General features: G+C 38.2%; 1 protein-coding gene and 1 long non-coding RNA gene across 2 annotated transcripts in view; both read right to left on the bottom strand.

The window, feature by feature from the left end:
* Positions 1–15,201, bottom strand: part of LOC134674245 (uncharacterized) — a 158,066-nt gene that overhangs the window by 29,704 nt on the left and 113,161 nt on the right. The gene's annotated exons all lie outside the window — the stretch shown is intronic.
* The window catches only part of LOC134674242 (uncharacterized), a 132,293-nt gene that overhangs the window by 9,163 nt on the left and 107,929 nt on the right, over positions 1–15,201 (bottom strand). Inside the window, exons 3-4 of the mRNA XM_063532306.1 lie at positions 6,519–6,656; positions 5,949–6,085 (exon numbers count right to left, since the gene is read on the bottom strand). Of these exons, the coding sequence (XP_063388376.1) occupies positions 5,949–6,085; positions 6,519–6,656 (275 nt within the window). The remainder of the gene's footprint in view (positions 1–5,948; positions 6,086–6,518; positions 6,657–15,201) is intronic.

The raw sequence follows: 15,201 nt of genomic DNA, 5'->3' as shown, positions 1-15,201 counted from the left end.
ATCTGCGTTTGCCTGAATCCATTCCGACGGAATCAAAGAATAATTTTTGTTGTAAATGTTTGTGTCTTTTATCCAGTTGTAAGGAGGAAGCTTTGTTGGATTCGAAGCATCCATCACGTTTATAATAAGATTAATAAGTTCCTTGTAGCTGCCAATAATTATGTTTATATTTTGACAGATTTGATTGGCAGATAGCTGTCGTTTATGACATGTTGCAGCTTATTACGGCCATTATATAAAATAGGTTCTATAATCTACCTACAGTTGATATTTCAGGGTTAATTATATACGTTTGCCGGTACAGTGGAGTTAGAAGATGATTTTCATTTACCTCTATATAGAACTATATAAAAAACAAAACGTATGTACTTTTGACACTTTTTCAGACCTCATTAATCCCAGCTGTAAAAAGTTTGAACAAACATGTAACTTCAAAAATAAGACAATGACACAAAAAGGCATTAACTGTCAGTCACGGTTCAATCCATTTTGACCTAACGGAAACATCAAAACTAATCAAAAATCCGGACCTGTCGCTTACCCGTTACTTAATATTACTAGAAGTGAAGTGATATATATATATATGTCATATATCTAACTGTGCAAACAACTGTGTCTTAAATATTGCCAAGCACTGTTCTAAGCAATTTGCCACGTTAGGAAGTTTTTATTCTCAGAAAAATCCTTATAGTTGGGACAAAACATTCTAAAAACACAAATAGAATCCAGCCCAATTTCAATATATGTTAACATTCTTATGTTGACAGCCATAAGGTCCACGATTAACGAAGATGACTTTTGACAGGTGAAATTGTTATTTGGTTTCGTAACGGCGCAATGAAAATAAAGTGATTGCTCCGCGAATGTCGATCCTTTTACGGTTCAAAGTTGACCGAAAACAATAGCGTTATACCAACATAGTTATACTACCGTTCAAAATTAATTTAAGAATGTTATCCTTAAAACAAAGACTGAGAGTTTAAAGTTCAGCGAAGCGTAACTTTAGATATCAAAAGTAAATATAAGTTTGTGTAACTCACGATCATACCAATATATATATTTACAGACAGAATATTTCGTGGGCAACCCTATTACGTTCGTGCTAGGTTCACAATTGAATGGACATTATTTTTTTAAATGTATATTTTGTTTTGTTTAATAGTTCGTGCGATGCATGTGAAATATTAAGAGTCAGAATTGTGCCAGTCGACGAACTGTGGTCACAGCGCGGTCATAAGGAACCGCCATAGAATGCCAACGCTATCATTATCGCCGTAAGTCACTATTCTTAACTCCAGGCGGCGTAGCACGGTGGCGTTTTTATCCCTTGTCACCATACCTGTCACGTTCTAACAAGTATGTAAGTGCGAAAGGGACGCGCATAGTGATAGTCGATAAAAATGGAACCGTGCTGCGCTCGCTGGTCATTAAAGTTTATTTTCCTGAGGCGGGCATTGGGACATTAGATCTGCAATGCATGGGACAGTAGTCAGTGCCTTATTATGAAAGTCGTGAGGATATTCGACGCGCCTGTTTAACCTTCTTACCTGTGACTTAACACTAGCTTCCAGTCTGGAAACCACAACATTTATCATCGTAACTTTGTTTAATAAGTCTACTAGAATATAGGCAGACAGTGGTTATTTTTACAAAGGGGTTACGGTGGGGTAAATCCACTACATATTTTATGTAAATGATAACATTATGCGTCACGTAGACAATTGGAACGAGACAAAGATTTTCACGTTTCACGATATGCCTAGGAATTTCACGACATATTATATGTATATAGGTACCTAGACCACTTCTCCGAATGTTATTGTTATTTTGATTCGCCAATATCAATTCATACATATTTCGTCAGGTGACAAGCAAAAGTCACTAAGTCCTATCAAAAAATTAAAGTAACAATGCACTTTATTACACTTGTTACACGGTTTATTGTCCAATAATTTCAATGGTGTTAGTTAGTGACTTTTGCTTGTCACCCGACTATTTACAGATTATTTTTTGAAAACGGTAAACAGGTTACCTATTTATATATTTAAAATGTTACTGTAGATTATTGCAAACAAATAAAATAAACAAGAAACAAAGTCGAAACACACTAAACTTACCTAATAAGCACACTTAATGACGAAATGGCCATCTCTACCGCGTCATTAGGAAATAAGAAATTACTTTTCACCACGTCCGCCGCCATTGTCGAGGCAAATTACTCAATTGTCGTTCCAGATAAGTTGTCATCATGGCAACTTATTATATGTATGATATAAGTGAGATTGGAATATAATTCGATGTTTAGCGGTGAAAATTGGCAGTGTAAACGTCTGTTGTGTTGTAGTGACAAGTATTAAGGCCCATTTACATGGTGCGAGAACTCGCATGCGAGTTTCATTACATTGCGGTATTTGATTGGTCGGCTGAATTGGATGTAACCAATAGTACTCAATGTAATTAAAATCGCATACGAGTTCGCGAGTTGTCTAAATCAGCCCTTACAGCCCAGTTATTTGGTCGTTTCGACGCTGTAATTGGGATGTGTGTAGATTATACACACGTGCGCAGATGAGTAATCTATATTATGTACTTATCTATTTATTTATAGATTCTGTTAAATAAAGTGTAAATAACAACGTATAAAAACGAAAATTACTTCATCCAAGTTTTCAAAATTTTCTCTTAAGGCGGGTTATTTGTTGATGACGCAGTATGAAATTTTTTTTTGAATAATCCAGGATGGCGAATTTGGGAATGTTCCGCAATATGTACATTGCTAGGTATGAGGTCCTCTCGTTTCATTTCATACGCCTATAATAATCATTATGGCTAATATTGTCTATTAAACCCACATATTATATTATTGGAAGCTCTGATTGTGAATATCATTCATGGCCAATATTAATTTCCCGTATCCTTATTTTTCAAAAAATATACGTATTTATGGCAAAACATATTCATAACAATAGACTACTTAATCATCATCAAACTTCCAGGAATCATACACTAATTTATTTATTTCTTTAGACATTAAGTTCCCCGCAGTAAATTCTCGTGTATCGCATATCTCATGCGCAACGTAGATTTATTTCCGTCCAAAGTGATCTATGCCTATGAACGCTACTCATCATCTTCACTTCACCATACGTCAAAGTCAGCTATTATTGAGTACCGGCAATGCGAAATTCAAGATCGTGAAAACCCTATAAAATATTGACCTTGTCTATCTTTCCTTCAATTTGTTAAAATTAAATAATGTGACTCTAATTCCTTAACTATTTCTGCATGGGCACTGACCTTTGTTTCAATGTAAAAAGCTCAATTATTTTCTGTGGAACATATTAAAACCCCAGTTTGACCGTTAAATGGACAACTGGACACAAAAGCCACATTTTCTTTGACTGTGTTTTTGCTTTTTTTTTTCTGAAACAGAATCATTACCACTATTGAGCTCCAAGGACGCTTGTCGGGGTATGATGTCTTTTTCTTGCTCGCCCCATATTATACAATTTTGGTGAGTTCAAAGCTTTCAGACTTACTTAAGCCTTGGTGCTCTCAGAGATGCAATCTGTAGCAATGTCATAAAGTCAATCAATAGGCTTTTTGATGATTTAAAAGTCCCACAGATGCCACTTAATTAATTTTTACGAAGTATCAGAGAGTAATAGGTTGTGCGTAAAGAGAAGAGTCGTGGAATATAATGAACCAATACATTTTAATGACTCTTCTCTTTCAGAATAGAGTCTATTCTTCAAAACGTCATAAAAAAATTGATACTACAAACTGCTATATCAGCTGCTATTTTCCACCAGCATCGCCAATTTCTCAGCAAATTCCCTTGTCTAAATTGGTCGACATTAAAAATACCTAAGAAACATCTCTGTCTTCTTAGAAGTAAGACAAAATTCATTATAGAAAATAATTTATACCGCAGTAAACACCTACCAATCATCCTCACTATACGTCAAAGTCAGCCATTATACTCGGCTGAAACAAGTAAAACAAAACTCGAGATCGTGACACCCCTATTGAGTCCCGTCGCTTCACCCCGGGCACTGCCCCTGCGCAATGCCAACATCATTGTGCATTCTTTCAAGACTATACTGCATTGAATTAAGATTTATTATCGCGTAAACCGGTTTCAGAAGAACAATTTTCCGAGCTATGCATTTTGTTGCCTCATTTTGCAGTGTCTGCGGACCTTATTCCGATGGAGTTACATTTGTTTTGGTTAATTTTTGCGAACGTTAACGTGGTGGATCATTACTGCTGAGATCTGGCCTGTTGCTATGGGTTGTCGATACTGAAATAGAATAGCATAACAGCGCCTTTTAAATTTTTTGGTTGCATTGAGTGTGGCGGAGAAAATTCGTTAGTTATAACACTTTAAACTCTCGCGTTTTGTACACATATTTAATTCAGCTGAAACGTCGGAATTAAAGGTAAAAACAATGAAATTATATCGCGGTAGACCCGTTTGTGTAATTAAATTCGTTAGTTGTATTCTAACTGTAAGACATTTCAACTAGCAACATACTCTGTACACCTCACGGCATCAGTAACGCGTGGACTTTTTCCCATTTGTTTTATCAAAATGAATAAATTCTAAGAACTCATCCTAATTGGTAAAAATTACGGTTTAGGTAATTACTCGAGTTTTCCAAAAGAAATCCTCAAATCTTTTATCTAAAAACCAAGCGGTAGTGAAATGCTAAGCTACTCCAAACTCCTCCACACCAAGTATTTTGAGTATATTGGGGCTTATTGTAATTGTTATGATGTACATCATGGTCATAAACATAAATAATTTAGATGGCATCTCAAACTGTTTTGTTAAGTCGGTTTTTTCTATCAACTATTATGTAGTCTGCAAGCGTACAGAAGAATGCGTTCATACGAGTACGACTCATAAGAATGTGCGCTTCGCTTCCTGTCTAGGTTATCCATAACGCTAAACCATGAGAGTTTAGTTTATAAAAGTGAAGCTCGGCTGGTTTTTATCTGCTTAAAAGCAGGGTTTAATCGATTATTTATTGCATTGCATCAGAGTCATGCCCAGTTCGGAGAAGCAACCAGTTACGGAAAACGACGAGCTTGTAAACTAGTGCATCACATTATTGATGATTCAAAAAGGACGACTTGGGAAATATATGGAGGGTAAGAACGAATTCTACCACAATTCGCAACTATATACAAGAAATGTAATGAAATAAATCTTAATGTGAAGAGAGAATATTTTCGTGTGAAAAAATAAAAGCACGTGTTTCAACTAATAACCAAGTAATCAGAAAATAAACAAAACTTTACTGCGATATCGTAAAAAGCTCCTAATGGAATTTTTTTAGTGCCAGTCTGCTAATAGGTCATATCGCAGGATAAAGATTAGTATTATTACAGTAGCGTTAAATTGACCAAAGATAAAAAATAAACTTTATTGATTTAGATCGAGAATGTGGTTACTGTCGTAAAACTAAATGTCAATTGTGAAATATGTATCCTAATTAAGTACCATACTAATAACACAACATTTTAGCCAAGTTAACTGCATCATCAAATTCGCAATTCGCTTGACTCCTTTAGCTTTTCCCATCCAAAGCTAGTTTACAGCATGGCTACTCCATAAAGCTAAGGCGGCTGCCGTCTCTGTGCTCCTATTTGGAATACCTTGAATGTGTTGTTAACTATCTATTAATTGAGATAATGAACATAGTTAATGTTGAACCTAATGCAGGACGGTGGTGCATTCGGATTCTTCGAAAACGGGATAATTTTGAAAATCACTAATATTTTAATAGTTTAAAAACTAGAAGCAATTCATATTTTGGCAACGCTTACGCTACTGCAACGTTTGTATTGACATCCGAATGTCACCTTAATGATCATTGTCATATGTCAAATGCAAGATGGTTAAACAAGAGGGAGCATATCATGAAATGTTAGGAACTCACGTTGCCCTGCGGGTCGATGAGCTGCGCGTACTTGGGTGCTTTGGCCTTGCTGCCGTCCGCGAAGACGCCCGCCAGTCGCAGCGGCGTGCCCGGCCGCGCCGCCGCGCGCTCGTACTGCGCGCCCACGCGCCCGCTGTCTGAGGACAATAGCAAACCATCAGTGTACGAACTTAGGTGGAAGCTAGGAGGCCCCCAGGATACCTTGCACAGTCGTAGAAGTAGGAGCCATTTCGTTGAGCAAGATTATTGGAGACCACTGTGCTGTCAAACAAAATGTAGGTACAGAAGCATCGGAAGCACAGAGAAGTGAGTAGGCGCAAATGCGCTTAGGAATTCCCTTATCTGGCTTGTTTCTTTGTGATGTGCATCTGAAAGTTGTCTACACATTACCATTATGCCAACTCCGACATCTTATATTATAGAATTTTAAAAAGATCTTCAACCAGGACTCGTAACCTGTGGATTTGTTGGCTAACAATGATAATCAGAAACATGGACTGTGAATTGTGATGACACGTTCTGCTGTTATGCTGGCTGCAGGACCAGGATATCAGTTAACAGAAGAGTTACCTGATGCAGGCCGGGCGCGGTAGGCGGAGAGCGCGCGGGGGGAGACGAGCGCGAAGGCGCGCGCACGCAGCAGCGCGGCCACGGAGCCGCGTGGAGCGGCCAGCGCGCCGCCGCGGCATCCGCACGCTGAGAACCAGCCTGCAAGAGAAAATATTGGTCAATATCGTGCTTCCAGTCTTCTTGAATGGGCCTAGAAATCGTAAGGCAGACGGCTCCGGCATTGGTAGCGGTCTTGTAGTGATAAGTTTTATTGTTTGCTCATGCATTTTGCTTAGGAAGTAACTTTGTTGAATTTACGGGGCAAATTGCCAAATTTTAAATGCTCTGGAGTGTAATGTAATCGTTCGGCAATCAGTTAGCAAGCATAGTAGGCTTAGGTAATACTATTGTGGTTTTGCTGCTTGTAAGATCAGTCGTGGTCCGAAGTAACTGCTGCAATAGGATCATGCTCAATGCATGGCGTGATCTTACTATAAAATCCACATTACCAGCCACTAAGTCCACTTTACGGCTCATACAGTTTATTTATTGAAGTTGAATTTCACACATTGTTAAACCGTTTTACTACTCTCATGCATTTTTCTTACAGAATGACATTACCTTAAAAGCCGAGCCGATAAAAAGAGACAGCCCTAATCGACTTGTCAGCTAACTGATCCTGCAAAAACCAGCGACCATAACGACTTTCACAGCGTCATTTGTTATTTTCAACCTTGCGTCTCATTAATAAAACGTAATTTCCTTCGACAATGACCTTTGACTTGGCCTGGGCTAGACGAAACCCTTCGATAGCTGATGTAATTAAGTAAAGGTCGATGTGTTAACCCTTTCGTTTTTATTGTTTCTGATCAACAACAGGTCTTTAAGAAAGGTTTTAGAGAAAAAAGTTGATGGAGGTAGATTAATTGACGACGTGGATAGATAAGCCATGCAAGGCATTTTACAAAACAACAATGTACGGTAACGTCATTTTGCCTTGTTTGTTCATAGATACCGCTACACTGTGTATACCACTGGCCTTAAGTAGATATTATTATGCGGTTCTCTTATATTCATTTATCTTTTTTTTACTCATATCTACTTAAATACTGACGAGCCTTCCAACAGTCCAAATAGAGTGGCTGCAATCCAAAATCGGTCCGTGAACGTGAAAAACGTACAATGTTTAATATTAGGATGCCGTCCATTTGGACGAATCCATTGTAACGGCGCATCCATTTCGAAGGCTCGTCAGTGGTCTCCTTTAAGTTATCACGAAAACAATTCACTTATAAAGTACCGTTTAGCTTAATGCAACATAATCAATCCTTACCATAACAGTAACCAAAATCGTAAAATACTTAACTAAATGTTTGCAGGTCAATGCGAACCAGACTAAAGGGTGAGTACTATTAAATTGTCGCAATTTGAATAAAATTTTATACAATAAAATAATATACAATAAAATTCAAAAATGTTTATTATTGGTAAGTTTATGATAAAATAGGCGAGCTAAAACCGTTTTATTGTTTGTCTAAAGCACGACGTGAGAATTCTGGGACTTTACTCTTGACCCGACTCATAGAATTTTGCACGGAATCATTTGTGATAAGTTTAGTACATTTAATCCACTTCCTTTTGAAATCGGGCAATGATGTGGCCGGTTGGCATGTTTTCCGCAATTTTGTTTTTATATTTGCCCAGTATTTTTCTATCGGCCGTAATTCTGGGCAATTTGGCGGATTTAATCCCTTTGGTACAACATCGACAGAATTCAAATTATACCAATCCATAGCTCTAGATGAATAATGGCAACTTGCCAAATCCGGCCAAAATAATGTCGAACAATTGTGCTTTTTAATAAGTGGCAACAACCTTTTCTTTAGGCATTCGGATATATAAATATCTGTGTTAATTGTGCCAGTGGTTACAAAAGGCGAACTTCTCACACCGCACTGGCATATCGCTTGCCACACGAGGAACTTTTTGGCAAATTTCTCGACTGGAATCACTTTTTCTGATTCAGGCAGACCCGAGACGTTGCGGGAAGAAAAGTATTGATTGCCTGGTATTGAATTGAAATCAGCCTTTACATACGTTTCGTCATCAATGATTAAGCAACCTGCTGTATTTTGAACAAACAAGGCGTACAATAATCTAGAACGTCGAACTGCTCGATTATACTGATCAACCGTTCTTTTCGGAGCTTTTTGTTTTTTGTATGTAACAATACCGCAGTTTTTTTTTATTTTTTGTACATTGCTTTGGCTTGTTCCAACTTTTTTGGACACATCTCGGGACGAAATAGCCGGATTTTGATCAAACAGCTTACACACCTTTGATTCCAACTTTTTGTTCCGTTTTCTTGTCGGATGACCCTCTCGCTGCTTTCTTTCAGTAGTTTTACCTCGTTTTAGCTTTTTTATGGTCCTTTGCACTGTTCTCCGAGTTGTATTGCACGATTTTGCAAGTTCCAAAGTAGATATATAGGGATTCATAGTAAATTTTTGCAAAATTAAATCGCGCACGCTTTTTTCTTTTGACGACATCTTGAAAGACAAATACAAGTGAATGTTTTTTTTTAAGAATAAAAGATGCCAATACATTCTAATTTTGATATATATAATAAGTTTTACCAAAAAGGTTGAGAGTCTAGAAAAAAAAACGGAATATGTTAGCGACAATTTAATAGTACTCACCCTTTATGCAAATTGTCTGCCACATTTATTTTGTTGAAACATATTTATGTCGGCACTCGCCGACACCTCGCGGACGACAGCCGACATCAATGGCTCTCGATTGTTATTTGTTATTCAATGTCGACGTTTGCAATGTAGATTGCTCCGTGTATTGCTTGCGAATGACAGCGCGCGGATAATAAGAAATAATTGACTAGGACTGAAGTTAATCTGCATGCATTTGCTTAGATTAGATGAACAAGTTAAGCTTGCTTCTAAGCTTGTTGAAGATTATAACTACAATGTCATGTTTTTAAATACATATCTATATTAGGTACACATTTTATTAAGTAGGTAGATCTTTGCATGTTATTCGGAATAATTTGATATTTACCAGTCGCTTTTCGGTGAAGGAAAACATCGTGTGGAAACCGGACTAATACCAATAATGCCTAGTTTACCCTCTGGGTTGGAAGGCATGTAGGGTTTCCAATACCAGGATCCCGGGATCCCGATATACCGGGATCCCGGGATCCTGGTTAACGCATTTATCAAAACCGGTATTTTTTATGCAATACCGGGATCCCGGTATTTTCAATAACAAGGAAAATGTGAGATTATAGGGTTTAATGTCCATTAAAATGATTAAATTCGGCTGTACCAAGAAGATTACTACGCGTCAGGCTGCAGGCTGGGATCCCGGGATCCCGGTATTGATGAAGACAGTTTCGGTATTAATACCGGTATTGAAAGAAGTCCGGTATTTGGAAGCCCTAGTCAGATGGCAGTCGCTTACGTAAAAACTAGTGCCTATGCCAATTCTCGGGATTAGTTGTCAAGTGGCTCCCTTGACCCGTGGCAAAAATGGCGGGATGACGCGAGGAAGTTAATGATGATTAGGTTTGATTTATTCTATGCTAGAAATTTTCTTCGACCAGAAATTTCTTGCGAATGAAAGTTTCCGAGACTTCTAACACTCGAAAGTCTAATAAACACATTGGTGCTTAATTTTTATAATGTCCTGCTCTATGTCATAAAATGTATACGAATTAAAGTGCTTTAATGCATAACAAAAAGTTGGACGTGCCGGAGTCCCGAATCTACCCCGGGTCGCATCGCCGGGATGCGCCCGCGCCCGCGTCATAACGCGGACGTTCCCCCCGACACTCTCACTGCGCAGAGTAATAAAATGCTGTTACAATAAACCTTACACATTTTATTTTTAGCCTCCATAAAACCACAGGATACGAAAATGAACTTACCTCTATCTAAGCAGGAAAGTCGATGCTAAATCGTTCACTTTCACCCTGTCGCATAATTTCAGGATTCCTAGATCACTTATGATAATCAGGTGAAACGTACCAAAAATGTTAAGTTTGAGCGCCACATTGTAAACTAGGTACGTTAGTTTTTATTCGAAATTCGATTTCGATTCTGATAAAATGATCAGGTCCTATCGACAATTTTTTCTTAATCGTGAAATTTTTACGTATTGCAAATCATACTACCATCCAAAACTTCCAACCTAACATAAACCGACATCAAAATTTCGTTGTTTTTAAATGTTCGTTTTTTTTAGCATTACGCTACGTCTTACGTAGGCGAACAACGCGCGAACGCGGCGCGGCGCGGCGCGGCGCGGCGCGGCGAAAGCGGCCGCCGCCGCGCCGCGCCGCGCCGCGCCGCCTGACATTCGCGTGCAAATCGCGCCGCACCGCGTTCGCAACGAGATCGCTTACGTAGGACACTTCTATGGGCATCAAAGGATTGATTTCGCCGCGCCGCGCCGCGCCGCGTTCGCGCGTTGTTCGCCTACGTAAGACGTAGCGTTAGAAAGAACTTCGCAGAAGTAAGCTTGTGGTTCCAAATCCGGCACTTTTAGCGGTAATAATTTGAAGTAATTAAATTATATGTATTGACCGTGCTACATTAGATAATTCAATAATTATTAACAATTAAAGAGCCTGATAAAAACTGTACGCTTACTTCTGTGGAGTTCTTTCTAATGCTAAAAAAAACGAACTATAATCTCAGTTTTGTTTCAAAAATCCATAAAAGCCTCAGCTCTCTGTCTTGTGTCGTACTCTATGCCAAGGATCGTTCTACGTCTCAGGCAATTTTATGGTAAAAATAAAAAAAAACGTGCGCGCACCGACCTTCCCAAGGTCGTCCACTCCCGCGCCGGGACCCGGGCTGGATATTAATGGGAGGTTGAAACTCGCTGTGGAGTTTAAGGCCCTTTTTTGATCGCCCTCGCACGTACACAGTACAATGGCTGTTTAGAAAACATAAAGTAACGTTTTATGTCGGTATTTTTATGTGACTGGCTCTGAAATTGTGTGTATAGGTAAGTACTACATATTTTTAAAAGAATGTGTAGGTATAGGTACCTTTGTATGCACCTGAAGTATTACTTAAAGTAGCAGACTAATAAAAACAACAACATCGTTAAACGAAAGTTGCTTAGCGGATAATCATTTTAGTAGTTGTGAAAAGCTGAAAGTATTTTTATAAATGTGCACGTACGTAATGTAACGTAGGTAACATTATTTTAACTAACTCTTGATTGAAATGTGTAAATAATCTATGATTAAACGAGTAACTTTGTAACTCCATCAATTGTGATATTTGGGATCCACGCCGATCCAACAAAATAGATATTCAACCATACATTTAGTTGATTTTATCTCCTGTCATATCAACTATGTCTTCATGCGTGACACAATCTTCAAACCATTGTATTTATTTGTCTGAATCTCATTATCATTCGTTTTGAAGCACAAATATGAAATCTGAAAAAATGCTGAAAATATGATTTCATGGATAGGTATTCATATCCAATGATTTGAATTATAACGCCTGATATTCTCAGTCAAGGAAGTGCGGCCTAGGGCCTCCACTTCCTTGCTCCGCCATTGATTGGAATCATGATGTAGTATGGTTCATCCTAATGCCGCGACCAAAATCATCGCCCGCGCAGTCTTCAATTACAGTATCTAACGCTAGTGTTACATGCCCTGCGCTTGGCTTCATTTCTTATTCGACTGGAAGAGAGGAAAAGGTTTATTTAACAAATATTAATAAAGCAAATTTATTCCTTAAATTCCGACGTTTCATGTAGCTGAGTTGCACCAGCGTGGTCACGGAAAGACTGACGTCCCGTGACGTGGAATTTAAGGTATAAACATAATAAACAATGAAACTATTTATATCGCACAAAATGCGAGAGTTTTAAATTGCTCCTCTTCCTAGTTCTTAATGCATTGAATGCTGGCTGGAGCTAATATATTCTACCTCAAGCTACTAGCTACAAAATAATTTTGTATGACCTGTATAAGCGTAGGTAAATCTGCAACGATTGAATTATGTGGTAAGAGCTATGCAATCTCTATTGTTGCGTTCATTTCAATGCCGATTTGTTAACAAATTCATTCTTAACTAAAAACACGTATGTACTATCGACTTAAAAAAAGTTATCATACTTATTATCCTCCATCATATTTTGCTTCTTACTTTGTCCTATAACATAACCTCCTGATTTTAATACTGAGTCCATGTTTAGATTCTCTAGACTACACATATTCGTTAATTGTCTCACAAAATTTTCATTAAATCCTTCACATCTACCAATTAATCAAATACTCTCCTGTTACTTAATTTATCCTACTGATATTTTATGCAAATAAACACACAACACACAAGTAATTTTTGTAAAAGTGTTTGTCTGTTGCTTTGTTCAATTCCCAATTATACGTACGACGTCTAAATAGATTGAGCCAGACGAAAACGACCACGATATTTATGCAACTACCCGACGAAAAGTCTATGAAAAAGTTTGGGGTAGAGTAGACATCGCATTTTCAAACCACCCCCTACACATAATGTAAAAAATTTGACAAATCATAACATTAAAAAACAATTCAACACTATTCGTAGGATTGACAGGTAAAACCTGCGCTGGCGCCATCTTAAAATACTTCGATCGGCCAACCCCATTGCCAGTGCCAGATGATCGTTGCTTTCTTCTTCACCGGAATGGTCTGCAATTCTGTAGGTTGATAAGCTCGGATCAGCGCGGGCGCAGGGCGTTCACCCCGCCAGCCGGATGTGCCTTTCCGAACACAATTCGGGTTATTGGGTCATCGACAATACTTTACAGTATACTTCTGGGTCTTTTCCATGACGATAATGGAAACCAAACCATTATTATGGCACCCAACAAAAGTCAGCTACATTTAACCCTTGCGTAAATAAGATTAGTAATTTCACTACCTGTTTCTACTCATTCTGTACGAGCCTGGGTTCATACAATGACCTTTGGTCTGGAAGCCACACCGCTGGTCCATCACTGTTTATTACTCGTAAAATGCTCACTCATTATTTAAGTACAAGTATGCACGTGTCAAGTAAAGAACATTTTCAGCGTCAATTTTCAATAAATTATAACATAGAGAGAACTTAATAATGTGTCATTCTATGGAACTTACTAACTATGTAAACAAAAGTCACTAGCAAATTCATCATTCAGAGACAATTTCAATATGGCGGTTTGTTTACATAGTTAGCAAATTCCATAGAATGACACTTTACACAGAACCCTTAAGAACTGAAAGAATCTACTCGTAATAATACTCCATCAATAAGGATTAGGTATTATAGTTTGAATGGAGTCAGAGCCGAATAAATAGCAACTTAAGTCCTACGCCTCAAATTATCGGAGCGTTATGACTACTTACGATTATTACGGCTCTCAGATGGTCTAATCACTTTTCTATTCGTGGGCGTGGAAAGCTCGCTGTTTGTGCACAAGTTACGAAACTGTTTACTCTGTGCTATGGGATTGGGCAAGTTCTGATGCGTTACCCGTCAAAAGCTTTGCCGGTGTCCAACGGAGCTTTTAAGCTTCATTTACATAGAGGTTTTACACCTCATGACAGCTTACACACGGTGAAAATTACTACCGTTTTTTCTGTGAGCGAGGGTGGACCGCGAGCGAAGAGCCTCCGTTTCTGTTTGGGTTTTTGCTTTTGTATGTCCGGTTTCCTGTTTCCGATTTTTGTGAAATTTTGTTAGTTCGATTACACATGGATTTTGTTATAGATTTCTTTTTTCAAATGGTGGGGCCATAAGGGTTTTAAAAATACAGCTCACAGACTCACATTTTTTGAGTTTTTGCAGGATTTGAAGTACTTGCAGGACTCGCAGTTTTTGAAGGATTTGTGACACAGTGAGGCCAACGGTTCATAGATAAGAGTTGGGATTTAACTTGTTACACTTTAATTTATAAATTAAGGCACATACTTTCGCATTTAAAATCTAGTGGTAATATTTAATCAGCAAATAACGTATGTATTATATACAATCATAATGAAATTGCTTTTATTTTTACTGCCGACTTAATTATTCTCAATATACTACCAATAATCCCCCAAGTCAAATGAATCAGAGTTCGACCATTTCAGCTATTTAATCTATTTTTGTGTTGGCAGCACTAGGTACAGAAGACTCACTCATTTCATTTCATTTATTTATTGCAATCATGTTCATTACATACAGATGTTAATAAAATATAGTCAGTACATGATACCCTGTTAGGGCACAGCAAATTTTCTTAAATACTAAATTAACAAAATATTTACATTTGGATACTCTCTAACAAAACGCGTCTGTTACGATCGCACAGACCGCTAGGTGGCGACAGCGCCAAGCGCGGCTTATGGCTTTCCCCAAAATTGGGGTGGAACGGATGTACTTTTAGCTACCTGTAGTACAGCGACGAAATCGCGGAGTGAGCCACGCCTGGTGTTGGTTAATACACCACAGATAAATTAGTTTATTCAATTAATAGTAATTTATGCATACCTCTTTATCAGCAGAGGACTCGCAAACAACCTTATCGCAATGCGAGACAATCTTGCAGAATCTGAACGCCGAGAACAAATGGGTCTGTTGCATAACGGACCACGCCTTAAGGGTCAACGGTGACCCCGCGCTGCGTCCACATGGCTCAGGTACATTCATAACTA

The sequence above is a fragment of the Cydia fagiglandana genome, chromosome 19, assembly GCF_963556715.1.
Source record: "Cydia fagiglandana chromosome 19, ilCydFagi1.1, whole genome shotgun sequence".
In the NCBI taxonomy this organism is placed as follows: domain Eukaryota; kingdom Metazoa; phylum Arthropoda; class Insecta; order Lepidoptera; family Tortricidae; genus Cydia; species Cydia fagiglandana.
The sequence above is the reverse complement of the archived record's forward strand: the minus strand, read 5'-3'. Positions and strand labels throughout refer to the sequence as shown.